General features: G+C 37.4%; 1 protein-coding gene across 1 annotated transcript in view; it reads right to left on the bottom strand.

Annotated features, from left to right (window-relative positions):
- The window catches only part of IGF1R (insulin like growth factor 1 receptor), a 383,498-nt gene that overhangs the window by 298,431 nt on the left and 62,210 nt on the right, over positions 1-22,857 (bottom strand). Inside the window, exon 3 of the mRNA XM_044665422.1 lies at positions 2,167-2,712. Within this exon, the coding sequence (XP_044521357.1) occupies positions 2,167-2,712 (546 nt within the window). The remainder of the gene's footprint in view (positions 1-2,166; positions 2,713-22,857) is intronic.

Genomic DNA, 22,857 nt, shown 5'->3' with positions numbered 1-22,857 from the left:
AAGGAAGGAAGGAAGGAAGGAAGGAAGAGAGGGAGGGAGGGAGGGAGGGAGGGAGGGAGGGAGGGAGGGAGAAAGGGACAATATAGAGATTGAGCAAACTGATGTAGTCTATAATTCTAGCTCCAAGATACCATGAAAAAAACAACTGACAACAAAACTTAAAAAAACAACACACATACAATTAGAGTAATAAACTTTTAAAAACATTTCTTATTCATTTGAAAAGTCTGACTGTGATGCCTCCTTGTAATGTGGCGTTAATCCTGGGAATAACCCCAGGAGGCTGAACCAGCAAAGCGCCAGCTCTGGCAGAGCCAACCAAGTTGGGGAGGCTTCAAATAAGAGTTCAGAAAACCATATGTCTATTTTATTTTTTATTTTTTGGAGGAGGGAATAGCCTTGCTGATTAAAATCAAGAAACTTTGAATAATTCCTTCAATAAAAAATACCTGAAGCCTCCATCTATTTAATAGTTCACTTTTCCAGTACTTTACAGGCAGAAGATAGGGCTAATGATAAGTAACAATTTTAAGTAATCTCTACAGTAACTTGGGTGCAGTACCTTCCTCCCATTTCAATCAAGCAGGGCTCGTAAAGTGACGGATCCTGCAATAGGATCATCAGAATGCTTGCAGAACACACAATGATATTTTAAATGTCAATCACAGTGTTTGAACACTGTAACTATAATTGTCTTAGGTGGATCTTGCATTGTGCTCTTTCAGAGGCAAGCGGTCTTTCTATACTTATGTGGGTGCATGTATCCAGAACTAAGAATCAAATAAATTCTCCTAGTGCAGAACCAACTTTAGATTTTAAAAGTATTATTGCCTTTTTACAAGAGGGATCAAAATAGGATCAAACCAACAAGAATCTTGTGGTTCATATCCATTTTTTTTTTCTTCTTTCTCCACAGTTTACTCAAACCTCCTAATGGGGTATTTCTTTATGGATTGAAAATGGCAAGAATACAAGTGGGGAAGCCTTTAGACTTTAATAGGACCAATCATCGGACATAGCTGATTACTTCCCTAATATGATTACTGTCAAGCAATATCCTCCTGGTCATTACCACTTAAGCGTCTACTGAGAATAATCAACGTGGTATTTTAACAACTCTGATCTGATTCCCAAGGTTCTGATCATATTAAGGGGAGGATTACCTGTGAAAGTCAAAATGAGGAGAAAATAAGGGTATGCTGGAACATATCAACTGGACACTCATAAAAGTAACATTCTGTATTGCATAGTACCTTCTACTTCCCCTACCTTTCACATAGAAGAGTTCTAAGCAACAATCCCATGACATATGGCAGATAGACATTAGTGACAAAAAAAAAAAACAACAAACAACTGAGACAAGGTAAGTGACTTGCCAGAATTAAAAAGCTGATTTTGAGGGAGAGCTTAAACTATAACCCAAATCTCCCGACTTTCAGCTCGATCATCTCTCGTGTTAACCAGACTGTTCAGACACACTCTGTCCCTGAGACACCAAAGTAAATTATTCACTTAAAAACTTTAAAAGTCGTGTGATCACCACTTTTACATGTGGCAGAAGTTAACCCCTCCAAATGGCATGGATTAACTCCTTGCTTTTTCCTTTTTTATGTAATCATAATCTGGAAACACTTATGTTGACAGTGCTGATGAAATATTCTTTTCAACACCACCATCCATCCCAGTAAAGACCTAAGCAACCTCAACCAACAGGGAGTCTTGGGTCACTCCTCAGTGTAACACCCAGTGCCATTTTTCTCATGTGGCATACAAAGTTTAAACAAGATAATTTTTCTGGCCCTGAGCATATATAAATATTATGTTATGTTATGTTATGTTATGTTATGTTATGTTATGTTATGTTATGTTATGTTATGTTATATATCTGCAAATACATATATATATATATATTTTAACAGTGCTTAATAGCCAGTTTATAATCTTTACACATTCATGTTTCCTTATACCACCAGATCTAAAATATGAAAAGAATTAAGAGATCTACCTATAAGGAAACTAAGCCTGAAACAGTAGGCAAACTAAATCATTCAATGAAACAGTTATCTGGGTTAACAGAACTATTTACTTTTACTTAAAGGAAGAAGAGGCAGGGAAAGAAAAGGAAGGAAGGAGAGCAGGTAAAAAGCAAGTTTATTTAACTCTTACTTTTCTGACAGTGGTTTGTGGTCCAGCAGCGGAAGCTGTACTCATTATTAATGGTCGTCTTTTCACACAATGGCTTCTCTTCCATTGTCCCTGGACAAAGGTCCCCACACTCCTTTGGGTTTTTATTTCCCACAATATAGTTGTTAGATACAGCATCCAGAATCAAAGACCAGTCCACGGTGGAGAGGTAACAGAGTTCTGAATTCTTCTCAATCCTGATGGCCCCCCGAGTGATGTTCCTAAGGTTATACAGCCCGATCTCTTTGAGATTCGTCATCTCAAAGATCACCAAGGCATAGTTATAAAAAAGGTTTTTCCCTCGGATGACTGTAAGGTTAGGGAAGAGGTCACTAAGGCTCTCCAAGCCCGCCACACGAAAAAGCAGCAAGTAGTCGGTGATGACCGTGAGCTTTGGAAAACGGAAGTTCCGGTAGTCCTCTGCCTTAGAGATCAGTAGAATTCGGAGGTAGCCCTCAATCACTGTGCAGTTTTCTAGTCGCTTCAACTCCTGGATTTCATTGCGAATGTCAATGTGTGGCCCACAAACTAGAAGTAAAAAAAGAAGAGGAGGGGGAGGGAAAGTCAAGACACACTTTAGTGAAAGGAAATATTTTCTCTGAAAACATTACCAACTCTAGAATGTGGTCACTATTTTCCAAGAAATTTATGTTTTTATTAAAGAAATAAAAACGTAATTATTGACCAACTTTTAAGTATAAACCTGAAAACTTACTCTTGCTTCCCGATTCCTACAACTTAAGATGGTAGCTGAATAGATGATGTATGTCTCCCACTGATAATATTTTACTTGGGTTCTTGAAAGAAGGGGGAAAACACTACTGTAAATATTATTGACTATTACACAATACTAGGCAACCATCCAGGCCATTAAAAAGAATTCTCATCTAGGTTAATGAGCAATTAATTGTTCTAGAAACAAGGTGATAGTTTCCTAAGTTGGGCTGAAAGTCCATTATGCTATTTTCTTTTATTAATTCTTATTTTAAAGCCCCCTGCTCTCCCTGACCCTGTGTACCATATGGCATGCCCTGAACAAAGTTATCCTGAACATATTTTCCTAACACTAGGAATACAATACATCCAAAACCCACTGTAAAGGATTATGCCATTTGTCTGATTGTTCATTTCTAGAACATTACTCTTATGAAATTGTCCCCTTCTATGATGCTTTATCCGACACCACGTTTTCCCAGATTCAATTAAAGAAATTAGGCAAAGTATGCCTACACTCCAGCTCAAAGAGAAAATTTTTTTGAGAAAGATTTCAAAGTTTTTGTAGCATATTTGTGATACTTTTTTTAAGTGAAAAAAAAATCAACACTATCCCCTCAACCCTCATATCATAATCTTCTTGGTACTTTTTGCAAAGTGATGCTGTCAGAAACTAGTACTAAATCTTTTCAGAGTTGTAGCTGTTTTTCTGACCCATGAATTTAAACAATATTTATGGAACCTCTACTCAAAGTAAGGTCCCATGCTAGATGCTATTGTCTCCAAGAGCCCATTTAGGATATTCTTGACAAAGATGGTAGAGTGGTTTGCCATTCCCTTGTCCAGTTCATTTTACAGATGAGGAAGCTGAGGCAAACAGGCTTAAATTAAGACTTTCCCAGGAATACACAGCTAGTAATTATCTGAGACCAGATTTGAACTCAGGAAGAGAAGTCTTCCTGATTCCAAGCCCGGTGTTCTATCTACTGAATCAGCTGGCTGCTCTTGTGAATAGAATACAGAGAGGCAACCAATTCCTTCTAGGAGCTAACAGTCTAGTAAAGGAAATCACAATAGCTAACATTTATCCAGTATTTAAGGGGCAACTAGTAACTAGAGTCTACAGTGTGCTTTTATCACCTCGGGCAAGGAACTTAATCTGTTTGCCTCAGTTTTATCAACTGTAAATTGGGAATAACAGCCCCTACTTTACAGGATAGTTGGTGAAGTTCAAATGAGATATTTGTAAAATGCTTAGCACTATGCCTGGCATATACTAAGTATTATATAATACTTATTATTTTCCCCATTAAGTTTGCAAATTATTCTTCATATATTATCTCATTTGACACTCAACAGTTTGCTAAGGCAGGCACTACAGATATTATACCCATTTACCAATATGGAAACTAAGATTTTGTGGTCTGCCTCTTGTCTCAAGTTTCAAAGGTGAGCTTTGTCTCCTCGCTCAAATTCGTGTCCTCTTTCCAGTATATCATGTTGCCTCTCAATATGCTGTTCAACAATTGCTACAGTCTAACAATAGTAGATTTGGAACAAAAAGGAATGTTGCAAATCACCTGATTCAGGACTTTCATGTTAAAAATTAGGTCACAGAGGTATGGGAGAGATATGCTGGAGTGGTCAAGGAAGACCTCACAGAAGGAAAGTTTCAAAGAGGCAGGAGCTGTTGAGTTGGACCATGAAAAATAAGGAAAGATAACTGGAGAAGGAAAGAAAAGGAAGGGATGAGGGTTTAAGCAAGAAATACCAAAGTGGGGAAGAAGGAGTGACAGAAATACTAAGAGACAAGGTTGAAAAACAGCTAGAGTTGAGAGTGTCGAATGATCCGAATCTCAGGTAAAGAATTTAGACTTTTATTCAGGAGACACTGGAAAAAGTCAATTCATATTTTGGAGTAAAGGAGTAAAAAAAAAAAGTCTTTGCTACTCTATAGGAATTGTAGTTTTGCTGGCATAGGAACTACATGAACTGACATGGACTGATGGGCTGTCTCAGTATCTTCAGAGTAAAGTATTTTCCATAATTCTAAAGTTCAAATAAAGTAGCTTTTGGGGGAAATATGGGATGAGATAATCAAAGAAAGGAAAAGCTGAAGGTTGGTTCAGATGTTACTCTAAGTATATCAGAGTTTGGGATAAGAAGAGAAGCATAACAGGGAAATGACTTAAGACAATAGTATTGGGATGAAATGGGAAGAGTGAAAAAGAGTAAAATTGCAAAGAATCAATGAATCTTGACAAATATTAGAAGCAAGGAGGAGGGAAGGAATTGGATAAACTATTATCATAAGGGTTTTTTTTAAACTAGAAAGCCCTTAAAAATCATCGAATGCTACCCCCATATTTCACAAGTGAGAAAACCAAAATATTAGAAAGTTGCTGATAGAATCAGGCATAGAACTTGAGTCTCTTGATTGTCAGTCTAGGGCTTTGTCTTTCTACCAAGATTTCAAGCCTGCCTAGTATGTTTGTTGAGTAAGTATCAAATACTGGTAATAAATTTTGTTAAGCACTGGGGATACAAATATTAAAAAAGCAATGAAGTCTCTGCTCTCAAGGAGCTTACACTAGGGACTTGGGAGCAAGGGTAGAGGTGGAAGTGGTGAAGCATACATAAATATACTAATAGATAAAAAAAATATGCATAGGTGACAGAATAGTCTGAGAATTTCAGGGATAAAAGAATCATTTCTTGAAAAGCGGGCTCATTAGAGAAGAATATATCTATCTACTGGAGAGGCTGATCATCATGGAGGTGGTGGCATCTACCAGTCTACCTGGCTCTCACCTTCAGGAGTCGTCTATAGGCAGAATCAAAAGGATCAAGACAAGAGACATTTAAATATGAGGAACCAAGTCAAAAGGCACAAAAGATAAACCAAAGGCTTTAAGAGCAATTGAGGCAAGCAAAGCAAGGAGTCCACTGCTGGTAAATCCAGGTCCATGCAAGGAGATACACAAAAAAAGATCAAAAGAAGAGACTGCCTAATTCATCAATCTTTGCCACTATACTTTCCTCAACTACTGGCACCATCAAAAAAACATTTTAGGCTGCCAGTCAAGATGCCATTGCTCTAGACCAGGGATATCAAATAAGCCACCTCCATGTTGATGAAGCAGATTAAAGTGTTAACTGGAGATATTTAACAAGAATAAAAATATAATAAGATCTACATAATATTGCATTTTTAAAGTAAGTCAATATATGGCCTGCAGAGGAGCAATATGTGTGTGTGTGTGTGTGTGTGTGTGTGTGTGTGTGTAGAGAGAGAGAGATTAGTGGGCGTGTTTCTATTTGACACCCCTGTTCTAGACCACAATAGAACATTGTTTTATAAGTATTTTCTTGATTCTCTATCTCTAGCTGCTATTATTTCCCCCCAAGAAATTATCTAATATTTATCTTTCATTTGTATTTTATTTTTCCAATTACATGTAGTAACAATTTTTAACATACATTTCCTGAAATTATAAGATCTAACTTTTCTCCATCCCTTCTTCCCCACTGCAAGCATAGGTAAACAATTTGATGTTCTAAGAGAATATAAAATCAAAACCCTAAGAGAAACACAAATAAACTAATGTGAAAAATCATGTGCTTTGGTCTGCACTCCAACTTCAACAGTTCCTTCTGTGGAGGTAGATAGCATCTTTGTCATAAGTCTTTTAGAATTGTCCTGTATCACTGTACTGCTGAGAGCAGCTAAATCTTTCAAAGATAATCATCATGATACAGCATTGCTGTTACCATGTACAATGTTCTCTTGGTTCTGCTTATTTCACTCTGCATCAGTTCATTTGGGCTTTCCAGCTTTTTCTGAAAACAACCTGTTCATCATTTTTTATAGCACAATAGTGTTCCATTGCCATCGTATGCCACATTTTGTTCAATCATTCCCCAATTGATGGACATACCCTTAATTTCCAATTCTTTGCCACTACAAAAAAAAATCACTCTATTTTTTGTAAAAGTAGATCCTTTACCCCCTTTTTTAAAAATCTCTTTGGGATATAGACCTAGTGGTGGTATTACAAGTGTTTTATAGCCCTGTGGACATAGTTCCAAATTGCCTTCTAGACTGGTTGGATTAGTTCACAAATTCACCAAGAGTGCATCAGTGTCCCAGTTTTGCCACTTCCCCTCAAACATTTATCATTTTCCTTTACTGCCATATTGGCCAATATAATAGGTGTAAGTAAATGCCTCAGAGTTGTTTAATTTGCATTTCCCTAATCAAGAGTGATTTAGAACATTCTTTCAGATGATTAATAACTTTGATTTTTTCATTTGAAAACCACTTGTTCATATCCTTTGACCATTTGTCAATTGGGGAATGGGTTGTACCTTGCAAATTTGACTTAATTCTCTGTATTTTTGAGAAATGAGACTTTTATCAGAGAAATTTGGTGCAAATTTTTTTTCTCAGTTTGTTGTTTCCCTTTTAATCTTGGTTACATTGATTTTGTTTGCATAAAATCTTTTTGATATAATCAAAATTATTCATTTTACATCTATACATTTTGTAGAAACATGTTTGTGTACATTTTGCCTCCTCTCATGGAATGGAAATTCCTTGAGGGGACTGTTTGATTTTTGTCTTTGCTTCTCTTATACCAAGTATTTTTACATTATAGGATATTAATAAATACATATTGATTAATTTTTGTGTAATACTTAATCTTTCTGTTAGATTGAAAATTGTCTGAAGAAAGTGATTGTATTTGTAAATAAGCCATGCATCTCCCCTAGTACCTAGCATGGTGCTTTGCACACAGTAGGCACTTCATAAAACATCTCTGATTCTTTCTATTTTGAATAAAGTTGAAAAGAAAGGTTTGGAGCTAAATTAACTAGAAATCTCTAAATGCCAGGTACCTTATGTTATATTTTATTCAGTATGCATCTTGGTTTTTGAGGAGAAGAGCAATGAGATAAGATATATAGATAAGAGAATAGATATAGAAAAAAGAGATAAAAAGAGATAAGTCATATACTAGGCAGTTGGGTGGCACAGTGGATGGAATATCAGGTCTGGAGTTAGGAAGTCTTATCTTCCTGAGTTGAAATTGTGGCTTTAGATATTTACTAGTTGGGTAACCCTGGGCAAATCACTTAACCCTGTTGGCCTCAATTTCCTCATCTGTTAAAATGAATTAGTGAAGGAAATGGCAAATCTCTCTAGTATCTTTGACAAGAAAACCATGAATGGGGTCACAAAGAGTCAGACACAAGGAGATCAGCTAAGAAACAAATTATAAGAGACTGAGAACAGAATTAGGATGGTTACAGTGAGTTCCTTCCTATCAATATCCCTAGAACTTTGGTATTTGCTAAAGACCAGAGACTGTTATGTTAGAATCACAGAATTTCAGAGTTGAAGAAAACTCTGAAGTGTGAGAAAATTGAGGGAATTGAAGGGATTAAGACAGCAAGTACTTAATTGTGGGAACTGAGTGAACCACACGGAATCCATCTTGTGACCATTCTGGAGCAAGCTTAGTTCCCTTTCTATTCAGTTATTAGCCTAATCCAAATTCTGTCTTATGAGACAGAAAAGTTTATTCAACTGTGGGAATTGGGAGAATTCTCAGCCTTGCATGGCTGAGAAACTGGACCACCTGTAACTGCTGCTTAAAGACCCTTAACCAAGAAACACAGTCTATTCCCAAGACTGATATAACGAGTTTTCTCAGAATTGTATATCTCAAGCAATCTATAGGTCTTATCTGAAAACTGGCCTGATACTGATCAATCAATCAGTTACTGTTTCCTTGTTCCTTTGATTATTTACAGATACTTGAGAAGGAATGAGATAACTCTTTTTCTGAATTCAGGGAATTATACTTGTTTCTTCTTTCCCTCTCAACTTTGGAAAAGCCCTAATCTTTCATCCAATTAGAAATCAAGTTACTGAATTATTATTTCATTTTAATTAAGTAGTCTCATTTGATTATTTTTACTGTATAAAAGTCTGTCTCCCTTAAACTGAGAAAGGGGCTTGGTCCCAACTTGGGCAGTTCACATGCAGTTGCTTAATAAATCAGATGATTAAATTTTTGTTTCTTCAGTCATTTTCATTTTTTTACTTGCTGTAGAGGTCGTCTGATCCAGCTCTCCAATTCTACTGAGAGTTTTAAAGAAGGAACTGGAGAGATGTAATGACTTGCTCACAATCACACAGCTCATTACTTAGTTGACAAAGATGGAACTAAAACCTGGTACCTCAATTTGCTACCATACTATATTAGCTGATAACTGCAGATAATTTTTAAACTTTACCCAGACCAAAACTGTCTTAAAATCCATTTAAAATCCATTTCTTTTAGTATCAAGATCTACCAGAAACATTCATCAGTCAAAAAAGAGAGCGGGGGTGGGGGGTAGAGATCACCACACACAGTATGTTACTTCTGCCAGAATACTTATTTATTTTTGTGTCATAGATCATGTTGAATCATGTTATAAAGTATTAGGTATCTAAGCCAGTCAATGCATTTGAAATCATTACCTACAGACCATGGAAATCCACTATCTAGGCAGAAAGCCTCAAGCCTAATAACTTATTTTCCTGATATTTTACATCTGGAACAAAATGCTCACATCAGGAGAAGAATCTCTATTTCAGTTCTTTTCTTCCCTCCTCTCTAACCCCTTGGAATATACATAAATCTATATTAAGGCAAAACATCAGAATAGATCTCTCGGTTAAAAGACCACATTATAAAGACTTAACTGTTGTCTCCACAGAATGACAAGAGCAGACTCCAAAACTAACACTTTTTTTCCATTTAAAGAAAGAAAAAACTATCAAGTCATTCCCTAAAGGAAAATAAAAAGAACCCAAACCACAAGGTACACGGAGTAGAGCCTAACATTCAGTTATTTTTGGATTCTGTGACATTATAAGCCTTTGGGGTATTTTGTGACATTGACAGGAAAAAAGGAAGCCCTGACCATGACCTTAACATCATAGCTTGCCTAAGGAATAATTAGCAAACAGGAAAGAAAGCAAGTGTTTAAGCAGTTGAATGAAAGAATTAAAGACATTCTAAAGAAAACACTTATCATTCAGAGGAAACCAAATGCTATACCTTTCTCATATTTTTCAAACAGTAATCATACAAATAAGTGAATATCTGAAAAGTACTAGAATATGAAATCCTCATGCTGCCCTTTGAAGGACAGATGCCCAGGGAAAGAAGAAAATTAGAAAACTTGCACTAAAAAAAATCTGACAGAGATCAATGACCATATACAGTATTCACAATGTGCAGTACACATACTCTACACACTGTGGGAGGTCAGTTAATAACAGGAAAACAAAAACAAAAACAGATGGAGAAACTCTAGCTAAATTTGACAATGGGGAAGAGGTAAAATGGGCAAATGGTAGCCTAAGGTTGACTCACAGGCAGAAGTTAGCCTATGATTTAGACAGTTTCTTTACTACTAGATAAAATTTTTATCAAAAAATAATTAAGTTGAAAGGAACCTGTCACTAGAGAATTCTAAAAGATTAGGAGATCAAAAGGCTAGGCTGCTCTTGTCATACTTGAGGAAGGCTAAAACATCATGCACATAAACTATATTTATTTTGCTAATAAACCCATGTGAAATTATTAATTTAAAGGGCACTGATGGAAAACACTTGGTTTATAGCAAGGAAATATAAAGAGGCTCTGAGACCCAAGAAGTTTAGGGGCATGGCCCAACCAAGGGGAACAGGCAGAAATGCGTTAGAGGAGGCTTCATTCAGAAAGCGGGCTAGAAGAGGCAAGCTAATGGATGTTTTCCAGAGACATTCCTTCACTTGCAAAAAGGAAAAATGATGGCTGAGTTTCTTTTATTTATTTATTTTTTGATGCCTGGGCTTAAAAAGAAAGTGACCAAGATGAGATTCCAATTGTCAAGCTTTTCCTAGGAATCTGGGAGACCAAACAGCTGGAAAGAAGAAAAGGCATATCATTATATAGATGGAGAAAGCAAGAGAGGGAACCAAGGTAATGAGAAGAATGGCTGCCATTTGCAAAACAGCTTAAAGTTTTCAAAGTGCATTATATGCAACTAACAAGATGTTAGGGTTTATGTACATTCCTTCATTTGATTCTCAGAGTTATATGAGACAAGTACCAAAAGTATTCATTATACCCATTTCACAAATGAAGAAACAATAGGCAGATATTAAGTTGTCAAAGATTGCCTTTTAATGTTTAATTGCCTTTTAAAATTTAATGTTTTTTCTTCAATTCTCTTCTTCCTTGATCTGTCCTGCAGCCTGTGACACTCTATCACTCTCTTCTTCATACTGTCTTTTCTACAGGTTTTCCAAACCCCATTCTTTCCTGGTTCTCCTCCTACTTGCCTTACCTCTCTCTCTTTCTGTCTCCTCTGGATTTCCATCTAGATCTGACCCAGTAACTACGGGTATTCCCACAAGGCTCCTTCTTGGGCTTTCTTCTCTTCTTCAGTGATGTCATCAACTCCCATGGTTTTAATTATCACCCCTATGCTGATAATTCACAGATCTCCTTGTCCACCCCTAACTTCTCTCTTCACCTCCAAGCTCACATCTCCAAATAGTTCTTGGGCATTCAAACTGGATGTTCAAGACATTTAAATTCAACATATTCAAAACAGAACTAATTTTCTTTCTCCTCAAATCTTGTCTTCTTCCTCATTCCCTTATTACTGTTCATAGCACCTTGTTCTATAAAGGAGACACTCCATAACTCTCAACAATGGACTTTTTCAATGGTTGTCCCTCCTTTGTGGAATGTTCCTTCTTCTTATATCTGCCTCCTGGCTTCCTTGAAATCCCAACTAAAATATCACCTTCTACAGGAAGCCTATCCTGATCCCCTTTATTTCTTCTTATGCCTTTCCAGTTTACGCTACACGTGGCTTATTTAGACACATAACATTGGGATGCTCTCTCCTCCATTGGACTATGAGCTTCTTGGTACAAAGGACTGTCTTTTGCCTTTCTTTCTATTGCTTGTGCACAGTATTTGGCACATAGTGGACTTTTTTTTTTAACACTTACCATCTGTCTTAGAATCAATATTAAGTATTGGTTCCAAGGTAGAAGAGTGGTAAGGGCTAGGTGATTAGTGCCAAGTGACTTCCCCACACAGCTAGGAAGTATCTGGGGCCATAATTGGATCCATGACTTCCCATCTCCAGGCCTGGCACCCTATTTCTTTGAGCTACCTAACTGCTCCAGGACACTTAATAAATGTTTACTGATTGACTGTTTTGAAGTTAGATAACTAGCCCATGGTAACATGGGGTCATGAAGACCAGGGCAGAAATGAAATAGCTGAGCAACAAACAACAAATGTGCCAAGCTCTTGGCTAAGTGCAGGGGACATAAAATCAAAAGACACCCCCCTACTCTCAAGGAGCTCACAGTCTAATCGGATGGACAATATATAAACTACGTACACATATTTAAGATAAACTAGAAATAATCAACAGAGGGAAGACACTAGAAGAATTAAGGGGTATATTACCACATAAAAATATTTAGTTTCTGATGACATATGTAAGGTCTTGTGAAATCTAAACATACTAGAGAAATACAAACAGCATTCATTTACCAAGGACCTATAATCAAGACATGACCTCTCACATAAACCAACCAAAAATCTCATACCGAAAAGACAAAAATCGCATAATGAAAAAGAGACAGGTTTTTGTAAAACCAGTTTCCATGTCTTTTATACACATAACAACAAAACTTTCTTGATGTGATTAAAATTAATTACCTATCATTTCTCACTCATGAATTCACTTTGAAAGTTAAATTGTAGTCTGTGTATAAGTGGAAATTTTGTACCTTTTGAACCAAGTTCCCCAGAATTCCTCTCATCTCCCAGCATCCTTTTCCCTTCCCTCACATTTGCATCTTCACATATTGTTTATAAGTTCTATGACTTCGCCTCTTTGTCTTTTTTCACTACAGCGGCTGGGTTTAACTAGTTTTTTTTTACTTTATTTATTATTAATAACCTTTATTAAATATAATGCCTTAGTGATTGTGTATTAATTTTAATCTTTACATCTGCTAGTGATTTCTTCATATTGGTAGGCATTTTTCCTCTATAACAATTTTTTTTTACCTCCTTTTACCCTTTACAAAAAATAGAACCTGGCTATCCTCTATAAAATAAGATGAGGAGATCAACCAATAGAACACAAAAGGGCCAAAACCCTGACCTGACCTAGGTTTTTTTTTTTCAGTTGATTGATTAATAAACATTTATTAAGTGCCTACTATATGACAGGCATGGTCCTAAGCACTGGGATATAAACAAGTTTGGAAAAGACAGTCCCTGCCCTCAAGTACTTTACAATCTAATTTCTTCTACTGTATTCAGTGATTTTTGTTCTCCCAATTACTACTCAGACAAACTGCCTGGGTAAATTTTGACTCCACATCCTACTGACTGAAAATGCCTTAAAAAAAAGTCTTGATAACAAAAATTACAAATACAATGAAAAATGTAAGAGTCCCATGAAATTATCAAAACAGAATTTGACCTTTATCAGGGTACACAAATATAATTTCTTAATTCAAAATAGAGATAAAACCTTCCCGCCTTGCTTAGTAATTGAAAATACATTTCCATTTCACCAGTGTCTTTGAATTTCACAAAAAGAAATCATATCAATCAACATGTTCGCTTACCAAGGGCAAAGACCAAAAAATAAGCATTTCCTTAAACAGGCAATTCCTTTTGGAAAGAGAAATATGAACTTGGGCACAATTCATCAAGTTCTCAATTTTTCTTTCTTGCTAACAGATAAAAGCAATTCAGTCTTAGAAAGACACATATCCGTACTATGAAATTAGCTAGAGAATGATAGTATATTAATATGAAATAGTTCCAATGAGTAGTACACTCAGGCACAGAGCTCACATAACAATAGTGAAATGTCTACCTGTCATACCCATTAGGAAGGGAATCCAAGGACTTGGGGAGACTAATACAAGTTCCTCTGACCCTTTCACTTAAAACATCTGCTGAATAGACATGTTTTGGAGCAAAGGTCTAAATTTTTAACACAGTGTCGGCAAAACTATTTTCCTGGATTCTTTGTAAGAATCAACACTTCACCTACTCTCTCAGTAAGAAATAGTGTTTAGAATCCTTTTCTGATCTTGAAATGTTTTTGTCCAATATTCTTTATAATTCTCCATTTGTAAATCCTCCTGAAAGCATTTTATCTTTTTTAATTTATTCACATTTATTTAAAATAGCTGATGATATTTCTAATGAAGAACATTTTAAAAATACATAAGAATTTTTGTTTGGGATCGAACACAGCCAACTAAACAGAACTCAACAAAAGATGGGCTCCTCCTGAAAGTTTTTCCAAGTAAGGTTTAGTTTTAGTTATCAAACATGCCAAAAATGACCTCAAGATAAGAGTTTTACCAATAAATCAGTCTCATGGCATTGACTCCAAGGAGCTTAAAAGACTTCAAAGTATCATGCCATCTCACAATTTTCTTCTATATAACAAAAACACAATTTGTGCCACCAACTATAGCAGAGAACATTTTTTTATGAAGTTGAAAAGCTTCAAATGTCATGATTTACATGATGAAGAGAAGGGATGTTATGGATTATTGTGACAGAGAATGGGATATGGTATAAGTTGAAAAGGTAATGATATTGATTTGGAAAACTATAAATTTCAGCTTTTTCTCATAATTAGATTAAGAATTAAATCTGGGACCATTCACTTGCAGTGTCTGTCCAAAATACATGCATAAATGCAGCTGTGTGTATATATGTGTGTATATATATACATACATATATATACAAGCATATAATATAAATACATTACACACAAAAATATGACAGAAAGAAAATGTGAGCTCTCTAAAAATGAAATTTTTCTTTAAAGACACCTATGTAGGGATGTTCACTATTTAAAGTGAACCATCATCTTAATTTGTCCTTGTGATCTAGATTTTTATAGTGTTTAAATGAAATTTTATTTTTTTTAATTATTGAGCATTTTTCCTCCCTCCCAGCTTCTCCCTTGAAAAATAAAATGTTCTTACATAAATATTTTTAGTATTTTTAATCAAGCAAAACAAATTCCTATACTGATCAAGTCAAAAAATATGTCTCATTGTGTATATTTACACTATCCTTTGTTAGGAAATGAGTTATCATTCTTCATCATCAATTCCCTGGAATCAAAGCTAATCCCTGGATCAATCAATCTTAATTAGGTCTTTCAAAATTATTCTTTTGGCATAAATTGATCTCCTAGTTCTGCTTACTTCATTGCATCATTTAATATTAGTCTTCCCAGGTTTCTCTGAATCTGTCCCATCCACTGCACAGTTGTTGTTTTTTTATCCTACAACAACTCTTTAATAAAACATCATTTATATAGAATTGTAAAGTTTGCAAATCTCTTAAGGATATTAACTCATCTGAACATCAGAACGACCTCTATAAGCTAGAAGCTATTATTATCCCCATTTCACAGGCAAAGAAATTTAGAAACAAAGAGGTTGTTACTTGTAATAAGTTTCCTAAAGAATTTGAACTCAAGTTTTACTGGCACCAATCCCCGAGCTATATCCATAGTGCCGCCTAGCTGCCTACTTTAAATGTAGTTGGAAGCTTGGCTGTCCTTTTCCCTCAGATTTCCCATTTTTTCTGCTGCTTTGAAAAGACCATTGCAAAAAAAAAAAAAAAAACCACTATTGCAGCATGTGATTCCCTTTAGCAAAGGACCTTGACTGGATGGTTTCTTGAAAAAGGCTTGAAATCTTAAAATCTCAAATCTTAAAAACTTTTAAAATCTATTTCTTTTCCCAAGGAAACATGTTCCCTCATCCTCCACTACTAGCCTATGAGTCTGGAGTCTTCACTAATTCTAAGATTGCCACATAAGTCACTTATTCTGCTTCTACACTGGTTTTCACCTACAAAACAAAAATCACAAGGTAAAACAGAACCAAGAGCAACTCTGATGGGACTCTTTGCTGCCTTCTGCGTAAGGCAATAATTGTGAAAGTTAGGGGTCCCCAGAGGTTCCAAGACCCTTTGGGGATAGCTGGGAGGGGAAGGTGTCCCTACGGTCAATTATTTTCATAATACAAAGAAATTTTAATTTGTAAGATAAAATATATCATCAGGGTCACCGAGGATTAAGAGTGTAAAAGGGACCAGAGGCCATAAAAGTCTAAAAATCGCCCGTATGAGGCATCCATCCAACAGGAGATCTGGCTGGCTTTCTACAGAAAGCTCATCTAATCCTCACACCTTTTCACTCAGTCACTTCCATTCAGTTCCATCTCCAGGAGGATGCAAAGGTGAAATGGTCCCTGAGGCTCCCAAGTCAGAGAGAGCATGGCCACACGGAATTCTGGGCCACGAAGAGTTAGCCCCCAAACCGAACAGCTCAGGGTGGCCCCTCCGCCTCCACCATCCAACTGTCAACACTCCCATGAACTCTCACCAAAAACCCAAGGAGAACAAAGACTCGATAATGTGTGAGGAAATTTCTGCAGTTTTGTTGTTTTTAAACCCAAAACAGGAAGCGAGAAAAGGCAAGCCCATTTCATTAATTTCCTTATTTTACTCAAAAGTAAATAGGGTTCCTGCAAATTCATTGCAGGGTAAGGAGGAGGAGGGAGGGGGGCAGAGGGGTAAGGAGGTGCAGCTGGTGCCTTGCACAATACGGAGGGTTCTTAGGGAACATTCAGCATTGCAGAGCTGCCCCCAGGAAACAGCTTCCTTAGAAGGCTGAATACAGTGACTAGGCAATATAAATAGAATAACCTCAAGTCCACAGACCCCCGTCTGAGGAGTACACAGAGAGATTTTGAGGGGAGGGGGCGGTCCGTGAACTTAGATGAGGAAAAAAAGGGGATACCCCTATTTCTACTGACTTCTAACTAAAAGTGCATTTCCTTCAATGACTTAAAAAGCATTATTTGGAGAAGAGAAGCCATAGGCTTCCCTCCACTGCCAAAGGGGTCCGGGGTCTACTCCATCAATCACATGAGGTAGTCCTACACTGGAGCATTTGGAGAATCCAAATCATGGGGGCGAGGAGGGGTAGCATGGATTAAACTGCCCTTTGGACCTCAGTTCAAATCTAGCTTCAGACATTTCCTAGCTGGGTAATGCTGGGCAAGTCCCTTAACCTCTGGCTGGCCTCAGTTTCTTCGTTTGTAAAATGAGAATGATAATAGCACCTACCTCCCACAGTTGTCAAAGAGGATCAAATGAGATAATTAATTATAAAGCACTTAGAACAGTGCCTGGCACCAGAGTCAATATAAAATGTTAGTTATTATAATTATTTTGTTGTTAGCGATAAAAAGGCCACAGGCACGTTAGCTCACTGAGCAGGACAAATTGTGAGAAGTCTGTACATAAGCTCTGGTCCCTCCTTCAACCTGCCCAGGATCCACAGGACGGGATTTTACTGATTTACGGTTGCTGCCTGGCTCTACTTGCTAGAAAAGCATCACCTTTTACATTCTGGCCTTTCTCAGAATCTGCTCAACACCCTCCCCATCATCTTTTTTTTTTTTTTAGCCTTTTTCTTCCATATTAGAATCAATACTGTGTATTGGTTCCCAAAGAGAAGAGCATTAAGTTCTAGGTAATGGGAGTTAAGTGACTCCCCAGGATCACAAAGCGAGGAAGTGTCCGGGGCCAAATTTGAACCTAGGATCACCCATCTCTGGGCTGGCTTTCTGCCCCTCCATCCTCTTTTATCTCACCTACAATGTTGTTCAATCTACAGAGCTCAAAGGATTTCAAAGTAACAAGCTCTAGTCATACCCTCTCCCAATGTTATAGATGAAGAAACTGAGGGAAAGAGAGCTTGAGGAATTTATCCCTGGACAGAGCCCTGGGCTTGGAATGGAGGAGACTCATTTTCTAGGGTTCAAATCCAGTCTCAGAGACTTACTAGCTATATGGCTCTGGGCAAGTCACTTAAACTTTGCCTCGGTTTCCTCATCTGTAAAATGAACTGGAGAAGGAAATGGCAAACTACCCCAAGATCTTTGCCAAGAAAATCCCAAAAGGACTCACAAAGAGTCAGATAGGACTGAAAAAAGAGGAAAGATCTAGTTAAGTGGAAGGGTTTGGACTTGAATTCTGGCTGTATCTTTCTGGCTCTTTGTGAATTTAAACAGGTTTAATGATGACTTTCTCTTTCCTGCCCCTTCCCAGCCCCCACAGATTCTCTGCCCAGGAGATTTCCTCACGACCTGGCCATCCTTTGTTCCACCCTGGGCTGGCCCAGGAGAAAGAGGCCAAGAAATAATTCAACTTCTAGTTTTTGTTCACTCCCCAGAAAGAGAAGAAATGAAACAAAGATTAATCTAACTACAAATACTGTTTCTGGCCATGCTGTGTTTTCTTTGGACCATGTGTGCACACACACAAACTTAGGATTACAAATCTTCAACATAAATAAGAAAGATAAAACGACATTCTCTACTGAGTTTATATTAAATCATACATCAGTCTTTCTTTATCTCTAGTTAACAGTTGCATACATAGTTTTCCTTCCAGGTAAGGCCACATAGGGAGCTTAACTCCAATACTATTAAAATATTTCCACTGGGGCATGGTTAAAACTTGTCATGTCCTTACCTCACCCATTGTTTTGTTGCTTAACACAGAAACCTCTGCATAAAATGAAAATCACCAAATTAGTAACTACCATATCAACGAACCAAAATTATTTCACTATGGTGAAAACACTCTTGTTTTTCACCAATTAAGAGCATTTAATTTTTTCTTTATGAATTTATATCAAGTCAAATTTAAATTCTCAAGTGAGTCTTTAAAAGAACAGTAAGGATTTTTTCCTGGTTTTCTCAGCACAATTCCTCTTTCTTATGTCCTTGACCTCCTTTATTTCAACCTCCACATCTCTTAAATCTACACCCTCTTCTGCTCACACAGAGGCCCCTACCCTAATTCAGTCCTTTGTCACTTTTAGCTTGAATTGGTCTCCATGCCTTGGGTCTCCCCCTATTCTGATCCACACTCTCTGCAACAGCTGCCAGTGATTCCCCTAAAGTGTAAGTCGTTCTTCCACAGCACTTTGTAGCCATGACTATATATTTTTCACTGACTCTCCCTTGCTAGGAATGCCCTCCCTCTTCATCTCCATCTAATTTCATTCAAGGCTCCGTTCAAACATCATATGAAGCCTTTCCCAATCACCCCATCTACTCATTACCTTTCTCTCAAAATGATCTTTTATTTACTTTGTATATAACTTAAACGTGCCCAAGTCTCCTCCACCTAAAGTTTAGGTTTCTCAAGGGAAGGTATTATTTTGCTTTTATCTTATCCCCAGTACCTAGCCCAGTGCCTGGCACATAGGAGGCATTTTAGAAATGCTTGTTACTTGATTGGTTTGGGTTATTTTTCTTCTAATGGGAGGAAAAGAGAAGGCTAGTGGTAATAATAATGATAATGTAAGCTTCAAAATTAATATCCAATATTCTAAGTATTATATTTAATAAGATTTATTAATAATAACTAACACAAAAAGCTCTTAGAGCAAAGAAGGAGCCAACCCAATGGCGCACGTGGAAGAAGAGCAAGAGAGGAGTTACAGAACTATATAAACAATAATGTAAAGCCGCAAGTAAACGAAAAGGGAAAAGGAATTTGGGGATGAGGAAAGAATTCTGGGAGATGAGAGTCTAAAGGTTCAAGATTTTTTCTAATTACACAATAATAATTAATAATAACTTTTATATAGCACTTAGTATAAGCCAGGCACCATACTAACCACTTTACAAATCTCATCTCATTATGATCCTCACCACCCCGGAAAGTAGGTGCTAGTATTATCCCCATTTGCAAATGAAGAAACTGAAACAAGAGATTAAGTGACTTCCCCAGGATCATACAGCTGGTAATTGTCTGAACTCAAATTTGAACCCAGGTCTTTTTAAGCACCCCCTTGCTGCTCCTAGCTGCTGGAGAGGAAGGCAGGGAAAGGCACCACTAACTGTAAGATAGAGGGCTCCTCCGCCTCTGAGCTGCTACAGAACAGTAGAATTCCCTGCCCAATTCAAAAGCATTTATTAAGAGCCTACTATGTGCCAGGCACTGGGCTATAGAAGGTACCTCATAAATGCCTGCTTTTTGAGTTTAGGAAAAGGGTATTTTGAGTGTTTTAATTATACATTTGTTCTGAGGAAAATGAGGAGAAATAAGTTAAGTGTGTCCCAGTGCCATGCGGTAGGCGCGTAAGCATTTGGCCAGATATTTCTGAGCTTGGAGGCATATAAAGGGGCTGCTGGAGCAGCAATTTGATGAGCCACCTGAGAGTGGGGTTCTGTCACGAAGATCCATAGAATACTGTAAAAGGAGAAACTAGATAATCATAACAATGCCAAACAGGTAGTTGTTTGGATGCTTCACAAAACCTTGTTACAGATATGAGCAAACAAAGATTGGCACTAGGTCCAAATTTAGTCCACCCCAAGTGAATGCAGCCCCACCAAAATGTCTCATGTCTGTAACCTTCTCCAGCTTAGTTCCTGAACTCTCTTATAACCCATATGTAAGTAAGAGCCCTCAAAATATCCTTAATATTGAGTTATACACTATACCAACAGGCTACGAACATTTAAAAAGATAAACACTGAATACACAAAAGTTTGGCCATTAGGGGGAATGGGTTACCATGAAAAGAATCTTTACTTTCAATGGCATGGAAAGTTTCTCTAATAGCGAGAAGTCAGAGATCAGATGCGTCAGTGTGCAAAAGACAAACAAGAACCCACCAGAGAGAACCATCCTAAATTAGCCTTGAAGGACAGAAGGGACGAGTTAATAAGTCTTTTCCATCTCTGAAACCTAGGATAAAATGAATTCAGCTGTGAAGAATTCTACCCTTGACAGGACAGGACACACAGAAAGGATTATCGTTCTACCAGTGAACAAACAAATCTTCACCCAGTGGGGAATGTGCAGTTCTTTGATGGTCTTACAAGGTAAGCATGCCTTTGTTGTCACTGTATTGGGAAAAGGAACAGAACTCTGGAGAACAACCGACTGTTGTTTATCAAGTACGCTGCATACTGCAGATCCAAGGCAGACAGTGTTGGACAGCAGCCAGATTCAGTAGCTATTTGGACAAAATTCTTCCTAAGGACCTGCCACAGAACAAAGCTGAAAACACATGATTAAAATGAAGTGACTCTGCAAGAGATAAATATCTTAACCAAAAACCTAAAAACTCCATAAAAGAGAGCACATCTTCTCATACTCCACACGTAACCAGAAGTACCACAAACACACACCTTGTGGCGAAGGTGGACGGCTGCTCAATGCCACCACATTATCTTGTGTGCTTCTCAACTGACCAGCAAGAAGGAGAGAAAGGCTAAGAAAGGATAGACAGGTAGCAGGTCTGAGAGTGAAAGGCGAAGGAGGTCTCTCTTCCACTCCCCAGGGCTAAGAATTTCACACCTTAGAGTGGGAGAAGCAAACTGGAGCCCCTAACCAAGTGTCTCAAAATTACTCTCTTCTCTTCCATACCCCCAGGCCATCTTCCCATGAAGCTAGTATCCCAATGCTATTTAATTTTCCTATTATGGCATCTAAGTCAGTCCTGAACTCTCATGCTCTATTAAAGTGCTCATTCTCCAAAATCCCATTTAAAGATTTATTAAGCAATTACTGAATGCAAGACATTGTGCTAAGCACGAAGAGATACAAAGATAAAAATAACAAAGCACCTGATGTCAAGAATCTTACACTGGACAACTAAGTGAAAAGTAAATTTGAGAGGAGAGATAGTATTAAGTGGGAATCAAGGAAAGCTTCGGAGTGAAGATGGCACCTTCGTAGGACCCTTTAGAAGTTGAAAACTAAAAGACACAAATGAAGAAAGAGTTTAGCACAGAGATGAGGGATGGGTTGTACGTATGCACCAAGGAAAGAAATGGAAGATCTAGTAATCTAGTCTGCCCAGGAATGTTTGAAGAAGAGTAATGAGACAATGAGAAAGAAAAAGGGAGGTTGGATTTGATGATGATAATGTAGCATTTTAAGGCTGCTAAAGAATTGTACACATTACCTCATTTGATCAACACAGCAATCTTATTAAAAACTTTATCCACTACAAAACTAAAACCAAATTAGGAAACTCAAAGGTGAAGTGACCTGTGTATGGTCACAGAGATGGCAAGTTTCTGAGACAGGTTTACAACTTAGATCCAGCTCTTCCAATTACCTCACCAAACTCCTAACTTCATTACAACAGATTTTATCTGAGTTAAGTGAAAGCAGTCTTCTTAAACCAATGGCTAATAAGATATGAATGAATAATTTTAAAATCCCTTGGAATTAAAAAAAATCATTTGCACTTATTAAAAGAGATAACTCGAGGATCAATAAAACATGAGGAACAAGAATAGAGGGAAAATAGTTAGGGGGCAATCTGGCTTTACCACTAACCTCCCCCCAATCCCAAGACATACACTCTTTGTTGGCAAAAGGAGACCCAGGTTAGATTCTGCTGAATTGTGAACCTACTGATCTTCAGAGATCTCTAAGGTGACCCTCCAGAGCTGACTCCAGAATGGCTTTGATTCCTCATCTGACTAGAAATGTTCTCCCAAGCACAAGTTCTGGTGTCTTACCTGACTCCTTGGGCTCAGTTCCCATCCTTTTTCTTAGTTAGTTTCTTTGTTTTTCACACTGGGGGCTAAGTTAGAGTAAAGATTGTAGGGTAAAATATTTTCAGGTAATCTACCAACACAGATCAGAACCTTTTGTAATTTATAGTCTTAGCTTCCTGCCATAGTAAGAGGGTTAAATGACTTGCCCAGGGTCACACAATGCTATTACATGTCAGAAGCAGGACACAAACCCAGGTCTTTCTGATTCCAAGGCCAGCTTTCTA

The sequence above is a fragment of the Gracilinanus agilis genome, chromosome 2, assembly GCF_016433145.1.
Source record: "Gracilinanus agilis isolate LMUSP501 chromosome 2, AgileGrace, whole genome shotgun sequence".
In the NCBI taxonomy this organism is placed as follows: domain Eukaryota; kingdom Metazoa; phylum Chordata; class Mammalia; order Didelphimorphia; family Didelphidae; genus Gracilinanus; species Gracilinanus agilis.
Note: the sequence above shows the minus strand (reverse complement) of the source record. Positions and strands in the feature narration are given on the sequence as shown.